A 17020-nucleotide genomic window follows, 5' to 3' on the forward strand; every position below is an offset into this window, starting at 1 on the left:
ATTTTGTGAATGAATCCTCCCTGTTATATTAAGCTGTTAGTCTAAGGAATAAATTAAGCCTTTCCTAAACCCTAATTTTATTTTAAATTCTTTACATGTTAAAAAGTTCCTAATGTAAAATTAATTAATAAGCCTATCAAGTCTTACCAACATTATAGGGGTAGAATTGCTGGATTATAGGATGTCTTTCAACTTTAGTAGATCAATTGTTTTTTTTTTTCAAATGATTAAGTAACAAATTTTATAACTTTTCTTCAAATACTCTTTTTTACTAGGAATATATTTAACAAATATTCTGAAAACTGAAGAAGGGAATAATGATTTTTTAAAAAAGAAAGGGAAAGATTTAATCAATTTCAGTAAGAGGAGGAAAGTAGCTGAAATTACTGGAGAAATTCAGCAGTATCAGAATCAACCTTACTGTTTACGGATAGAACCAGAAATGAGGGTAAATATTTTCTTTGCTTATCTTAAAATCCTCTGCAATCTGTAAGAAATATCATAACCACACATTATGCTACTTATTTTACTATAAAAATAATATAGTAAGTTAATAATTAATCATTAGATAGAAGTGGTAAATATTAGGTATTCTGTGCTAATAATCTGCAGTTACGAATATTTCTAGGTGCTGGGGTACCTGGCTGGCTCATTCAGTAGAGCAGATAACTCTTGATCTCAGGGTTGTAAGTTTGAGCCCCATGTTGGGTGTAGAGATTACTTAAAAATAAAATCTTAAAAAATACATATTATTAGGTACTTTTTCTTGAGAGTATTGCTTCTTCATGTATCTGGTTCAAATAATACTTTCAATAATAAAACTGAATGATGATTCAAAAAATGAATGATGAAATGGAATGAAACTCTCTGTCCATGTAGTAAAAAGAAAATCCAGTGCTAGCTGTCATTGGTTGATACCCATTTTAGATATTTTACATGTGCCAATCTAATATTAAATAATTAATTTCTTCATAAGAAAACTGGGTTTAAATAGAGAAAGAGGTCAGTTTGATAGATAGAGCAAAAACTGATTTCTTTTTAAACACTCTACCTGATATTCTATTTTGAGCAATAGTTTATAACATTGATTCTGTGGTACTGTAAAATGTCAGATACCTTCAAAATCATAGTAAATTATGATACTATGTATGTCAAGTGAATTGTGTTATACTTATTTGAAATTCAGAACATATAACTTATCAGTTCACCTGTCACATTAAAAATTGTGCTCAACTTTCAGACTTAGTCTGCAGGTCAGGCATAGTAAGTGAAAATGGCCACTCTGACTCTCACCCTCCTAAATTGTAAGATGGTAACTATTCTTTGTTCCCAGTTTAAAACAAAATACTCTAAAGCCCTAAGAAAGAATGACCTAAAGTGTACCATGATGAAAATGTAGACAGTTATCTACTCTAAAGAAAATGGTGACAAGCTGCTGGTCGTCCTATATTTCATTCTCTTCCCTCATCATGGGGCCAACCCTCTGTGATGCGGAGTTTATAACATATTTTCCCAGAAAAATCATGTTAAATTATAGATGGGTATATTTGAAATAGTACTTTTATTTATTTATTTATTTTTGAAATAGTACTTTTAACATTCATATCTCAGTAACTCCATTAGGTTTTTATGATCTGGTCTAGACTTCTGCCATCATTTAAAGCATTCTTTGTGGAGGTATGGGGACATTCACTTATCAGACCATAGTTAATCAAGCTAATGAATTGTATTAAAAAGTAAAGGATGAGAAAATCAAGAACACTGCTATTAGAACTTTGTAAGTCTTTAAATTACTCTTGGCTCATATGATTTAATATAAACAGCTAACTTGAATATAAGAACAAGCTGTTTCAATATTGTTAAAGGGCTAATACAATTTTCTTGACATTGGCAGAATGCCTGAAAAGTGGGAGAATTTTTTATCAGAAAATCTATAGCTCATTTTGCCCACCGTTAAAGTGAAAACCCAGTACTTATTTTTATATATACTTCTGAATCTCTTCAAAATTAAATAAAGTTAAATCCAATAATTTGCTTCTAAAGAATTTTTCTGAGGAAATCATCAAAATGTTCAGAAAAATTTATGCACTAGAAGTTAATAAATATAATTATTATTGTAATACAAAGAATTAGAAAGCACCGCTGTGGAGATTGGTGAAATAAATTCTGGAAAATCCATATGATTAAAGACTGTAGAGCTAAAGTTTGTATTTGTAAAATAAGTAAACCACATGGGAAAATATTGAACATAAACTAAAAAAAGGTTAAAAAACAACTGGAGTGGGCCCAATTTTGCAAAATAAAAAAAATGAATATTTGCATATATACATATATTCACACACAGTAGAAACATTGGAATGATATTTTGTAAGAGTAAAATGGTAACAGATCTCTGGTTGGTGAGATTACTATTTATATTACTTTTTATGCTTTGCTAAATCATCTAAATTTTCAATCTAAAAACTTAAATACAAGGTTAGAAAATTTCTTTTTCTTGAAACAGAAGGGTTATTTTACTAGAGGCTATCACAGATAGATTTATAATTGTTCTCGAAATTACTTCTGAATAGAACTTAATCCACCTTATCTCTGTTTTTTTTTTTTTCTGATTATCAAAAGTGTCAAAAAAAGTGTCATTGTGGACACTTGGCTGTCTCAGTTGATGGAACATGTGACTCTTGATCTCAGGGTTGTAAGTTCGAGCCCCACGTTGGGTGTAAAAATTACTTAAAAATAAAATCTTTTTTTTTTATAAAAGTCTCATTGTGAATTATAACCATAATTCTGTTAAACTATCAACACTTTTGTTAAGTTTACTGGTGATAATCATCTTGCTATAATGACTAGGGATAATATTGAGGGATATTGAACCATTAAGATGGTAACAAATGAAAATCTGTCCGTCTTTTTAATAGAAAATGAAGACTAGAATATACAACTCCCATAGAAATTGTACAATTTTATTTGAAAGTAGAGAGATTAGAATCAACAATTCTTATGAACTCTCAGATATTACAGTCCTTTAACTTGTTAATATTTTTTTTTGTTTTAAACTGCTGAAATACATATTCCAGTAAGATCTAAAACATATACTTAGGAAAATTTGTTTAATTCCAGAGATTCTTTGAAAACCTTAACCCCATGGGAAATGCTTCTGAAAAGGAGTTTACAGATTATTTGTTCAACAAGTCACTAGAAATTGAGCCCCGAAACTGCAAACAGCCACCTCGATTTGTAAGTTCAGTACAATTTTGGAAAAATTGTGTGTTAAAACGATATTATCTTCATTGTTTGATAATGTATTACCATTAAAATTCTGATTTATTCAAATAACTTTTTCAGTCCTTTGTTTTGCAGTACTATACTATTTCTAAAGTGGTAGGTACTATAGGAAGCAATGTTAGCTTTTTGATAAAATCTGGATTATCCTTTATCTTAGTAGGATTTATTTATCTGTCAGCTTTTAAGCCTTCCTGGTATAAGGGGGAATGTTCTCAGAAAGTGAGAGCTGTAAATGACCAGGGAATGGAATAGGAAATGAAAAGACTAGGAAAAGGAGTAAGCGAGTGTATGTATCATGGTTCTTCTGGCCTGACTATGACTCCTATCATTAGAGCGCCATAGTCTGTGGTTGCCACTAGAATGAACTTCACACTAAAATTTGCTGCTACAGGTCCTAGTTATTCTTGGGTTTCCAGTGGCAACAGAAGTAGTAAAAGACCAATTCTAAGTAGTTGAACAGAAAGCAAGATGTGGGAGGAATGAAAAACACTTATAAGGATGCCTGGGTGGCTCAGGTGGTTAAGCGTCTGCCTCAGCTCATGAGGGTCATGATCCCAGGGTCCTGGGATTGAGTTCTGCATCAGGCTCCCTGCTGAGGAGGGAATCTGCTTCTCCCTTTGCCCTTCCCCTCTGCTCATGATCTCTCACACTCTCTGTCTCTCAAATAAAAATAAAAAAAAAAAAACCCTTTAAAAATACTTACAACATATCTACATTGGGCCAAGCAGTAAGCTGGATAGTTTCATGTTATCTCCACAAGAGTTGTATGATATAGATCTTATTCTCATTTTACAAACATAGAAACTGAGGCTCGAAGTTATTAAATAAATTTTTTAAGGCTGTGAAGCTAGATATCAGCACACTTGAGATTTTAACTCAAGTTATCTAAATCTGAGTCCATGTTTTTTCATTAGGTTACTACTGTGAGAGTTTAAAAAGGGGGGTGGAGGGTGAGAGACCATTTTCTCCAAAAACTTGAAAATGCTATTAATGGAAGTTGGTCATTTACTGTTAGAAAGAAAAAAAATGGTCTTTTTTTTTCCCTGATGCACCTAACATATATTGCATGTATTATGTCTACAGTAAATACATGTAAAATTGATATCAATGATTTGAAGAAATTTATGTTCAAGTGTTTGGGGAGGAACAAGTTTTCACACAGAGTTTCAAGAATTTTATTTCTGCAGAATGAAAAGAGGTTTACTTGTATTCAAGTCCCTCTTAAAATTAAGCCAATCAAATCCCCAAGTATTCTACTAGAATATTACAGGCTGTTTTGCAGATTGGGATTTTATTGTACTCTTTTAACAATATGCTAAGAATTAATAAGGTAGAGTTAAGCCACAAAAATAAAGTATGTGCACATTAGTAATGGTAGTTATGTTTGCTTTTCCTAGCCTAGGAAATCAACTTTCTCTTTAAAATCTCCTGGAATACGGCCGAATACAGGCCGACATGGCTCTACCTCAGGCACTTTACGAGGTCATCCAATGCCGTTAGAAAGAGAACCATATAAAATAAGCTTTAGTCGGATTGCTGAAACTGATCTTGAATCAACTGTGTCAGCACCAACCTCTCCAAATACACCATCTACTCCACCAGTATCTGCTTCTTCAGACCTTAGTGTGTTTTTAGATGTGGATCTCAACAGTTCCTGTGGTATGTATTTGATGTAAATCATTTACGATGTAAACCATAAAAAGAGGAATGTTATGTTTCAGATAATTCTCATCATTTTGATTAGGGAACCATAGAATCCTTTGCACACTATGCTAGTGTGGAAAGTGGCATTTAAATGTGAAAATAATAATTAACACAGGGGACTAAAGCATCATTTATGCATTGTTTATGCATATTATTTTCTAATTCATTAAACAAAGATATATTTAGTACCTTTTGGGCCCCGGTACAGCTCCATAGGGAGCCATAGAGAATAAGAGAACACACAGATAAGTTTTATGAAGGAAACTTAAAAAAAATTGTGATAGGGAACTACTTCTGCTAAGAAAGGAAAAACATTCCAGCTACAAAGGCAACATTCCAGGTTCATTTCTTTTAAAACTAACATGTCAATAGAGGATAAAATTCTGTACTCTGTGTTATTATATTTGTTATTTTATGCAAAAATATTTTTAAAATAAAACCATACATATTACCTTTCTTTTCAAATTAATTTTTCTCATTCCAACAGGCAGCAATAGCATCTTTGCTCCAGTCCTCTTGCCGCATTCAAGTAAGTAAGGATTTGAATTGATTCTAATGAAACCAAACAAGTTGTTTAAATTTGGACATGAGTATTTGAGTTTTAGCAACATTAAAATATTTTTTAAATGAATGAAATTCTTATAAATAAGTTATTTGCTTACAATTGGGTACTATTTAACTTTACAATAGTTCGTTTTCATCATTTTACAACCTACCTATGGTCTAGGAGTTGTGTGACCTTAACAAATTATTTAGCACCTCCAACTCAGTTAAGGATCAAATGACATAACGATGTAGAGCCCCTAGCATATTACTTGGCACAGAATGAACAGTGACTTCATACCAGTTGCCTCTCTTCTTTCCCATCCCAACTCATTTTCTCAGGTGGATAATATACTTAAGTGTTTATGAGATTCCCAGACAAGCCCTTAATCACTTGTTTTTTCATATGATCTTATTTAATTAAGGCAGTTACTTTAAGTAAAACACTATTCTGCCATTCTCAGTTATTTCATAATTTATGACATAAATGCTATCACCTTTCTTTCTATGGTCATTTGTTTAAAACAACCCAAGGAGGGGATCCCTGGGTGGCGCGGCGGTTTGGCGCCTGCCTTTGGCCCAGGGCGCGATCCTGGAGACCCAGGATCGAATCCCACATCGGGTTCCCGGTGCATGGAGCCTGCTTCTCCCTCTGCTTGTGTCTCTGCCTCTCTCTCTCTCTCTGTGTGTGTGTGTAACTATCATAAATAAATTAAAAAAAAAAATTAAAAAAAAAAAAACAACCCAAGGAGGATAGAGTAGTTTCAGGAATAATTCTCCCGATCTGGAGGACTTCTGCTTCTATCATACTAAAATGTATATAATTTAGTAGCAAGAGGGTCCCTTTCTTATGAGAAAAGTAAGGTTATAAAATGTTTATAATTTAGTAGCAAGAGGGTCACTTTCTTATGAGAAAAGTAAGGTTAGTTTTTTAAATGTTTATAATTTTACATTTTAATTTTTAAATTTTTATCAAAATGATATATGTATACAGTTTAAAAGGCAAATAGTGCTAAACATTGAAAATGAAATTAATAGCAGTTCACTACCCTGTGGCACCCCACTTCTTTTCTTGTTCTCCAACGACACTTTCACATTATTAAATGGTGTTTTCATATTTTTCTTTTTTGAATCATTAGTTTTAGATATTTTGTCATGATTTCCTATTACAATAGATGAGAATTTTGCCCTTTATTCTGGCTAATATACTTGTCACATTTGGGGAAAAATACTATTCACTATTAAATCAGGAAGTGAATACTACAATTATGCTTCCTTTCTTGTATAGCTCTGTTTCACAAAGTTAATGATAAATTCATTAATGCTTGGGGTTTTTTTTGTTTGTTGATTGGTTTTTTTAAACATCTATTGCTCAGTCTTCTCATACCCTTTCTCAGCACAGTTTTCCATAAGGCAGACCACCAAGAACAGTTGTCAGGATTTTTGTTTTGCCGCTTAACTTGGAAACCTCCTCCCTGGTGCCCTTTTGTTCTGCTCCAGTTTGGACTGGTTACTTTCTTGGCCTCTCACCCAGCTGCCATCCTAGAACTTTCTTTCGTTGTCATCCTAGAAATTCCTTCACTTTACTCCTGCTCTCATTCCATTGGTCAAAACTTAACTACAAAGGATACTAAGAGATGTTGTCTGAGCTAGGCAGCCTTTTTGTCTTGCTAACATACATGGGATCCTATTACTAAAAGGAAGAAAAGGAAAGGTACACTGGGAGAAGTTTCTGCCACAATATATCCAAGAAACTTTTAGAATCTTCTTTCTATTCTTGATGATCTGTACATTCACAGTGATCTGCTTTAATATGGGTCATTTTTTTTCTTTCATTCTGCTGTCTACTTATTAAGCCCTTTAAATTTAGAGATTCATGTCTTTGATTTCTAGAAAGTGATCCTTAAATTGTTTTGTGTATAATTTCCCCCCAAACATGTTCTCTGACTCCATTTTTGGAGCTCCTTTTTTATATTGTACATCCTAGATTGAACCTCCAATTTTCATGTCTTTTATCTCCTCTTGTCCATCTCTTTGTTTTCTTGTTCTGTTTTTTGCAAGATTTGCTCACTTCATCTTCCAACTGTTCTGTTTTTTTGTTTTTTTATCTATCATGATTTTGAATTTCCAAGAAATTCTTTCTAGTTACCTCTGTTCATGCCATTTTTTATATTATCCTGTTATTCTGGATTCATGGATTCACTGTCTTATCTTCCATTGGATATTATGATGTTTTGAAAAAGATTTATTTCTGGTATTATTTCCTTTCTGAGTTTCATCTATTAGTTTAGTCTCTTGTCTTTCATATCGGAGGCTTTCCTTTCTTGTGTGGTATCCTTACCTTTCCACATTTTAGAGGGAGGCAGTATAAACTGATGGGAAATGGTATATATATATATCCGTGGGCAGAGCTTGTTGACTTGTAGGTTTCACAGTAGAGTAATAGAGTGATGAGAAGTTTTTTACTTGGGAAATCTCCAAATATCAAAATCTGTGAGGCCTCTTTTCTAGGACTGTTTAATTTTTCCAAGGAAAGATCTGTTGAATCTTCTGCCTAGGTGGTCTGAACATTTAGTGTGAAAATCTGTGTTTTCAGCACAGTCTAGTGGCCCCAGTCTGATGTTTAGATTTACCAGAAAATAACCCCCCCCCCAGTCTCCGACAGAGTCTTAATTGCTCATTATATAGATTTAATCAAGTCTTCTGTTTTCATGCTCATATGTCTTCCATTATACCAAATGCTATAACTCCTAATCCCCCCTTCATTCTATGGGGACACATTAAGTGCTGTTTGTCAATATCACTATATATATATTTGGGTTTCATCCTTCTCCATTTGTCTCCTTCATATACACTGTAGTCTACCTTTATGTATTGAAGCTTCAGGATTCAGATTCAGATCTTTCCTGGCTTCACTGAAGTTTGTATGTTTCTTATTTTCCTTGTTGTTCTGTTTTTTGTTGTTATTGTTTTTTACTATGGCAATAGTAAAAAATGGAAATGATTTTACTATGTTTCGTCTAGTGCTGCTCTAACAAAGTACCACAGACTGAGCGGCTTAAAAGAGCACAGTTCTGGAGACCATAAGTCCCAAAATCAAGGTATTGGCAGGGCCTTGCTCCCTCTTGAAGCATGTAAGAGAGAATCTTTCTTTGCCTCTTCTAGCTTCTAGCCATTGCTGACAGTCCTCGACATCCTTTAGGTACGTATTTCAGTCTCTACCTCTGTTGTCAGATGGCCGTCTTTTCCCTGTGTTTCTTTGTCCCTTCTCCTCTCCCTCTAAAGACATCAATCATACTGGACTATGGCCCACTTTCATCCTAACTTGATTACATATCTATAAAGATCCTATTTCTAAATAAGGGTCACATTCACAGTCCCTGGGGGTTAGCCCTTCAGAATATCTTTTGGGGGGACACAATGATAATACCAAGCAATTTTAGACCCAGGAGTTCTAGACATTATTTTAGATGGTAGTAAAATATGTTTTCCATATGATAAAGAAAAGTTCATTTTGAAATGTAATGGAAAATGTTGAAAGTACCTGCATAAAATTCTGACTTTCCTAAATTCTGAAAGAAAGAACATAGTATGTATGAAAACTGCTCACATACAATGGGAAAAACACCAAGACTCCATTAACAATGGACATTGATAGACAGTTCACATCAAAGTATGAGCAAGCCTATGTTAAAAGTTATTCTCATACATTACTTATCCCTTGTAAATTAGTATATTAGTATGACCCTTTTGGAAAGAAATCTGTAAACGTGTCAAACCATAAAAATATTCATACCCTTTGGACTTATTCAGTAAGAATTGTACCAGCTACCTTCTAGGTACTATAGATTCGGTGGCAAACAAAAAAGACCAAGTTTCTGCCTTCATTTATACAAAATACCAATTTGGGGAAGAAGTCATATACATGAAGATCACATTGTTCATCCCATACTCTTGGTTTTCTTAAGTGTACTTTCAGCTCCCTAGTCTCTCTTGCCTATTTCTCTTTATATCCCAATCTATAAAGATTGGAAGGCTGCAAGATTCAGTCCCTGGACCCCTTCTCATTCACTCAGTTGGCCCATTCAGTCTTATATCATCTGTATAATAATTCCCCAATTTTTTTCTCTACATAGAACCTCTCTCTTCACCTTTGACCTGTATGCTCAGTGACCTATTCAACATCTCCATTTAGATACCTAATAAGAATCTCAAACTTAACCTCTCCAAAACTGAACTTGTTTTCATTCCCTCCGAAGTTGTTCTTCCTACTGCCTCCTGATCCCAGTTCTAAACTGTATCTAATTGCTTAGGCTAAAAATATTAGAGTTATATTTTATTTCTCTTTCTCATGCTCCTTATGTGATTTGTCAACAAATCTTGTTGACCCTCAGAATACATTCAGAATCTATTTTTCACCATCTCCACTGCTATCACCTTGAGATCCAAACCACCATAATCTCTTAAGTGGTTTATTATAGTAGCATCCTAACTTCCCACCTTCCCCACAGTCTGTTTTCCATATAGCGGTTTAGCGCCTGCCTTCGGCCCAGGGCGTGATCCTGGAGACTCGGGATTGAGTCCCACATCGGGCTCCCTGCATGGAGCCTGCTTCTCCCTCTGCCTGTGTCTCTGCCCCCCCCCCTCTCTCTCTGTGTGTGTGTCTCATGAATAAATAAAATCTTTTAAAAAAATAAAGGGCCCAGAAGGTTCTGTGTATTTTAGCCTCTTTTGATGTCAGACTTTATCATCTACTGTTCTCTCCCATTACTTATTCTGCTCCAGCTACTCTGCCTCCTGCACACAGTAGACACATTCCCACATCAAAACTTCTGCTTTTGTCATTCCTTCTGCTTGGAATGTTTTTCACCTATTTGGCCTCATTGTAGGCTCCCTTGCCTAGAATCACCTAAGGGAGGTCTCTCCTAGTCACCTTATTTAAAATCTCCTATCTATTCCTATCCACCTTCCCTACCTAATATTTCTTCTAATTTATAGCCATAATACTTTTACTTAATTATCAAATCCATTCTCTCTCCCCAACCTAGAATATAAGCTCCATAAGGACATGAATTTTTGGCTGTTATTTTTAACTACTATATTGCTATAGTGTTTAGAATAGCACCTGACACTGTGGCAAGTATGCAGTATTTGTTGAATAAATGGATGGACAGATGTCAAAAAATTAGAAGTAACTTACATAGCTAACTAATATTACAAAAATCACTTAATAAATTATTCTACATTTATTAGTTTGGAACACTGAAGCTATTTAAAGTGCACACAAAAATTCATCTTGTAGATAAGTGCTCTTGATAGAAAATAAAATTGTGTGAACACTTTATCAAGGGTTATTGAGTGCCTGCTATGGAGAGGTATAACATAGCGGTCAAGTGGTCTGACTGTAGAGTTAGACCCATAATCAAAAACTCTGACAGCTTTTCCATCATCATTCAGATATTTTCTGTTTCCATGAGTGTGTATTTCTGTAAGGGAAGAGAAGACCCATCTAAGTCTGACTTAAACAATAAGAAAGCATTCTAACTCACATAATTGGAAGTCTAGAGGAAGGCTGCTTTAAGACTTGTTGAGTCAGGGGCACCTGGGTGGCTCAGTGGTTGAGCATCGGCCTTTAGCTCAGGTCATGATCCTGGGATCAAATCCCTCATTAGGCTCTCTGCGGGAAGCCTGCTTCTCCTTCTGCCTATGTCTCTGCCTTTCTCTTTGTGTCTCTCATGAATAAATAAATAAAATATCTAAAAAATTAAAAAGTAAATAAAGACTTGTTGAGTCAGTGGCTCAACGATGTTATCAGAGACCAGGTCTCTTTTCGACTCGTTATTTTGTCCAAATTATCAACTGTATGTAAGGCTGTTTTCCGTCAAGGTCTTATAAGTGGTGGCAGGAACAATAATGGTCATGTGCTTCTTTGTTCAGTCAGGTAAGAAGTAAAGAGAGAAGCATAGAGACAGTCTGGCGGAATGCTTTTCCAGGACAGTGGACTTTTTTTTAGTAGCTGCTAGCAAATCTTTCACATTTCACTAGTCTGAACTAGGTCACATGCCTACAGCTAAATCAGTCACTCTCGCTAAAGGAATGGATTACTTTGATTGACTTGGTCTAATTAGGCCCCATCTCTGGAGCTATGAGATAAGGTCAGCTTTCTCAAAGCACAGGGCTGTATACATGAAAAGGAAGGTATGTAAAAATCTGATCATGTTAAGGTGAAGAGTGAGGCCAATGCCCATTTCTCTTTTTTTCTTTTTTGCTTTATAAAAAGCATTTATTATTAGGGCAGCTGGCTGACTTGGTGGTTAGAGCATGCATCTCTTGATCTTAGGGTCATGAGTTCAAGCCCCATGTTGGGCATAGAGCTTACTTTAAAAAAATAAATAAATATATTTTTTTGAGATTTTATTTATTCATGAGTGACACAGAGAGAGGCAGAGACAAAGGCAGAGGGAGAAGCAGGCTTCCTGTGGGGAGCCCCACACAGGGCTTGATCCAGGGACCCCAGGATCACACCCTGAGCCAAAGTCCGATGCTTAACCACTGAGCCACCCAGGTGTCCCCAATAAATAAATTAAAAAAAAATACTTACATTGAAGTATAGTTGACATACAATATTATATTAGTTTTAGATGTACAACATTGTGATTTGACAGTTCTCTACATTACTCAATGTTTACCATAAGCATAGTCACCATGTCACCATATATTATTACAATATTATTGACTATATTCCCTATGCTGTACTTTTTATTTCTCTAATTACTTATTTTATAACTGGAAGTTTGTGCCTCTTAATTTCCTTTACCTATTTGCCCATCCCTTTATCCTCCTCTGCTCTGACAGCCACCAGTTTGTTATCTGTATTTATGAGTCAGTTTCTTTTGTTTTACTTTGTTTTTCAGCATTCACATGTAAGTGAAATCAGATGGTATTTGTATTTTTCTGTCTGATTTATATCACTCAGCCTAATACCCATCCATATTGTTGCAAGTGGCAAGGTGTCATTTTTTTGTGTGTGTGGCTGAATAATCCAGTGTGTGTGTGTGTGTGTGTGTGTGTGTGTGAGATAAAGAAGATAATATCTTCTTCATCCATTCATCTATTGGTGGACATTTGGGTTGCTTACATCTCTTGGCTATTGTAAATCATGTAGTGAACATAGGAGTACATACATCTTTTCAATTAGTGTTTTAGTTTTATTTGGGTAAGGAGTAGTGGAATTACTAGATCATATGGTATTTCTCTTTTTGATTTTTTTGAGGAGTCTCCATATTGTTTTCCACAGTGGGTGCACCAGTTTACATTTCCACCAGCAGTGCATGTGAGGGTTCTCTATTCTCTACCATCCTCACCAGCACTTGCTATTTCTCTGATTGAAGTTGGGTGCACTGAGCCAAACTGGCCAACTAAACCACATGGGATAGATTCACTATCACCAGGAGTGGTTTGCTTCCAAAGACAGGGCAAAAGATGCTGGTCAGACAAAAGGACTATATCTACAACAGATAGTTCTCTGCTTAACCTCCCACACTATCTGCCAACACCCCATAGGAATCCTTTTTCTACTTTTGATACCCTGTGCTAACAGGACCCATATGGTGACTGCAGAGTGACATGAACAGGACAGCAGTTTTTTACATGGAAGAATGAGATTGGCTGCTTTACTTGGATATCACATAAGACGTTCATACTCAGTGTGTTTAGAATTAAACTCATCAACTTTCCCAACTAGTTCCTTTGAACCCAGTCTTATAATGATAAACAAGATATGGTTACTGTTGTTACAAGTTACATGGTTACAAGTGTTGGTCAACAAATAAAGTTGGTCCATTAACTACAGGTATTCTTTTTTTTATCATATGAAACAAAAATAAATGAAAATAATTCTTATTCTATGTTTGGCAGAGAATTTACCCCTGAATATTATATTATTTTGTAAATTCTCTGTAACGTGGTTATATAACATGTCCTTTATCATTGCAAAACTTGCAAAGAGAAAGGGTTATTTGATACAGCCCTACCTTTTGGTCTCCTATTTAAAAGTTTTATTGCCTGTGTAGAAATGTATCTGATACTAGCTGCCTCAAAAACCCAAGGTCTCTGATTATGTATGATCTTTCTCTGGAAGTTATTACAGTTTATACAAATATGTTTTGTCTGTTTTAGACTTTAAAAGGTTTTTCAGAGAGCAGAATCTCATTATTAATCTTATTTAAGTTGCATGTTTTCATATAGCTATAGTATGTGCCATATGCCAAGCACTACCACTGTACTAGTGCTTAGGGTTACAAAAATAAATACACATTGCCCTCAAAAAGCTTACAGTTTAATGAAGAGTATAGGTAAACCAACAGTTAACTGTAATACAGTCTGACATTTGCTATAGCAGAAGTGATCACAGATTGAAATTAAGTCTTGTCTCATGATTGCACTGTGAATTGTGGTTAAACTAATCTTTTTTACCCCCAGAGTCTTTCTTCAGTTCATGTGGTAGTTTACATAAACTAAGTGAAGAGCCACTGATTCCTCCTCCACTTCCTCCTCGAAAAAAGTTTGATCATGATGCTTCAAATTCCAAGGTAGTCAATAAGACTTAGGTTTGCCTTAACTTATTCAACTTACTCAAAGCTGTGAATCTTCAAAATAGTTCTTGTTCTTATAAAAAGTCTGTCAATTATAATTGGCTACCCTTTAGGGTTTTTTAAACACTTCAGTTGTTTTATTTGAAAAAATACTTGAAATAATCACTTAATTCTCGTTAATTTTTTTTTTTCAACAAAGGTTGGGCAGACTTTGACAGATCCTCAGAAGTATGTTTTCTTTCTGGTAGAAATGGAAAAAACTTTAATAGTCAAAGCATTCTTCAAACTTTAAACCAGCACTTCTCAAACAGAATCACCTGGGAGGCTTGTTAAAACCCTATTGCCAAGTTTCAGATTCAGTAGGTCTAGGGTGGGACCCAGGAATTCGCATTTTTTAACAAGTTCCCTACTGGTACTGATGCTGCTAGTTACTGGATCACACTTTGAGAATCATCCCAGTAAGCCTCCCTGGGGAAAGTAAAAGTAGAAGACCAGAAAGCAGAAGCTGGACATTGAGTCCCCTTGACATCATGTACTTTAATGTCTACAGAGTTATGTATTGCTTTCACTCACTTGCCTGTTATAATTAAAATGCATAAATTTTTGAAAGGTGTATAAATCAAGATACCCTGAAGCTTTTTGTTCTAAAGTTTCAAGTAAAACATCTCATATATAAAAATATTAAACTGGGCCCCAAATTAAACTGGGAGCATTTTACTCAGAAATCTGGCTTAAATCAGATTAACCTATTTGGAGCTTCTGGATTTAACTGAACACATAAGAATTTTTCATTCTTAAAAAAAAAAAAAAGAATTTTTCATTGTTTTAAAACTTAACAGATTTTTCAGGAGAATGGAAGTATAATTTAATTTTTTTTTTTTGAGGGAAATACGAAATCTGATGATGACCCTCCTGCTATTCCACCAAGACAACCTCCTCCTCCAAAGGTAAAACCTAGAGTTCCTGCTCCTACTGGTGCATTTGATGGGCCTCTGCATAGTCCACCTCCACCGCCACCAAGAGATCCTCTTCCTGATACCCCTCCGCCAGTTCCCCTTCGTCCTCCAGAACACTTTATAAACTGTCCATTTAATCTTCAGCCACCTCCACTAGGACATCTGCACAGAGATCCAGACTGGTTCAGAGACGTTAGTACCTGCCCAAATTCGCCAAATACTCCTCCCAGCACACCCTCTCCAAGAGTACCACGTCGATGCTACCTGCTCAGTTCCAGTCACAACAACCTTGCTCATCCTCAAGCTCCCCCTGTGCCACCAAGGCAGAACTCAAGCCCGCACCTACCAAAACTGCCACCAAAGACTTATAAACGGGAGCTTTCGCACCCCCCGTCATACAGACTGCCTTTACTAGAAAATGCAGAAACTCCTCAATGACCTTAGCCATATGTAGTCATTGACACTGGAATGGTATTTGTAAAGGGTTTTTTTTTTTTTTAATTTATTCAAAAAAGGCGCATAGTATTTTAGTACTTTTTACGAATAATGCTCTTACAAAAATGCTACTGATCAAATAAGCTTTTAAAAATTGGAAAAATAAAAATACAGAAGTCCTTTATCATTATCCTCAGGTGATCAGTAGCATTGCCTTTTCTTGGATCCTCAGTGCTGCCAAAAGGCCAGTATAAAGAATTTATATTTGCACTGTAGACTCTGCTAAAATATGGTTTAAAGTAACATTGATTGCACTGAAAGGGGATAGTGCATTTGTGGAATTTTTCAAATTTGAGTAATAGATGCCTTTTTAAGGCAGTGAATTTACACAAATATAGGGGGTGTACAGTATTACTGATTTTTAAAACTCTTTGACCATCTTCTAGTTTTTACATTTAGGGGAATTGTGAAAAACACCCACTGTTCTTAAACTTTAATGCCATGTCTTAAATGCCAGAATTTGCTGCTGAAGACAAAAATGAAAAATAGAATGAAAATAATAGATGCACTGTTTATTATTTTGTCAAAATGTATACAGAGACTACCTAACCCAATCATGGAGGGAAAAAGGGCATGTATCTCATTCAGATGTGCCTTTTGTTTTTGGAGACTATGGTGTCTTTAGCTAATGAGTTGCCTATTGTTTTGGAAAACAAAGTTAATTAATATGCCAAGTATGTACAGTTTTGTTTATATTGTATATTTAAAGAATGCTAATAACTTACTATATAAATTTAAGTGACTCGAGGCCTATAATACAATCTGCTACTTTACTAATTCAGAAATTCAGAGGAAAATTTCTTATGGCATAGGAACCAACTGCCTTGCCCTCAAAACCTAGTAACCTTCTCTATAAATCTCATGTTAACTACAATTTTTTTTAAATATTTTTTTTAGATTGGTAACATTTAAACCAGCAAACATACCTAAAGCTTTATTAAACTTTTTATTCAGAGAAGTGAGTAAAACTTTTATTTGCCATTTGGACTCCTGAGTTCAAAGTGATGAAAAAGCGTGTTTTGCTGATAGTGCTGTAGCAGCAGTTGTAAAATAGCCAAAAGCCACGTTGTTGTTTATTTACTGGTCTGTGGCCTTTTAACTGTGCTTTGTATCAGAGTTCTTAACAAGATTAATAAATCACCCCAGTCTTAATTTTTAAAATACGTGTTTTCATTATAAGTAACAAGGGGAGAGCTTGTTGAGTTCTGTGGAAATACATACACATGTCCACATTATTGTCATTATTTTGGGCAATTTAAATTACATAATCCCAAAGAATTTAAATGTTGTAAATTTTAGAAGGATAACTTTGTCCTGTTAAAACGCGATCAGCAAACTTCCAGCAACCATTTTTATGCATTCAGATGAAAATCAGGAGCATGCTAGGAAACTCTTGATAAGAGAGGATTGTTGCCTTCTCGGTAGGATCTTGGAAACTGCCTGGAT

At 35.0% G+C, this 17020-nt stretch overlaps 1 protein-coding gene across 1 annotated transcript in view; it reads left to right on the forward strand.

Annotated features, from left to right (window-relative positions):
• Window positions 1-16726, forward strand: part of SOS2 (SOS Ras/Rho guanine nucleotide exchange factor 2) — an 84174-nt gene extending 67448 nt beyond the window's left edge. Inside the window, exons 18-23 of the mRNA XM_055304134.1 lie at window positions 276-448; window positions 3118-3234; window positions 4680-4941; window positions 5474-5515; window positions 14011-14120; window positions 15008-16726. Coding sequence (XP_055160109.1) covers window positions 276-448; window positions 3118-3234; window positions 4680-4941; window positions 5474-5515; window positions 14011-14120; window positions 15008-15517 — 1214 coding nt within the window. The 3' untranslated portion in view covers window positions 15518-16726. The remainder of the gene's footprint in view (window positions 1-275; window positions 449-3117; window positions 3235-4679; window positions 4942-5473; window positions 5516-14010; window positions 14121-15007) is intronic.
• Window positions 16727-17020: the final 294 nt, after the last annotated feature.

Source organism: Nyctereutes procyonoides, unplaced genomic scaffold (assembly GCF_905146905.1).
Source record: "Nyctereutes procyonoides isolate TBG_1078 unplaced genomic scaffold, NYPRO_anot_genome, whole genome shotgun sequence".
Classification (NCBI taxonomy): domain Eukaryota; kingdom Metazoa; phylum Chordata; class Mammalia; order Carnivora; family Canidae; genus Nyctereutes; species Nyctereutes procyonoides.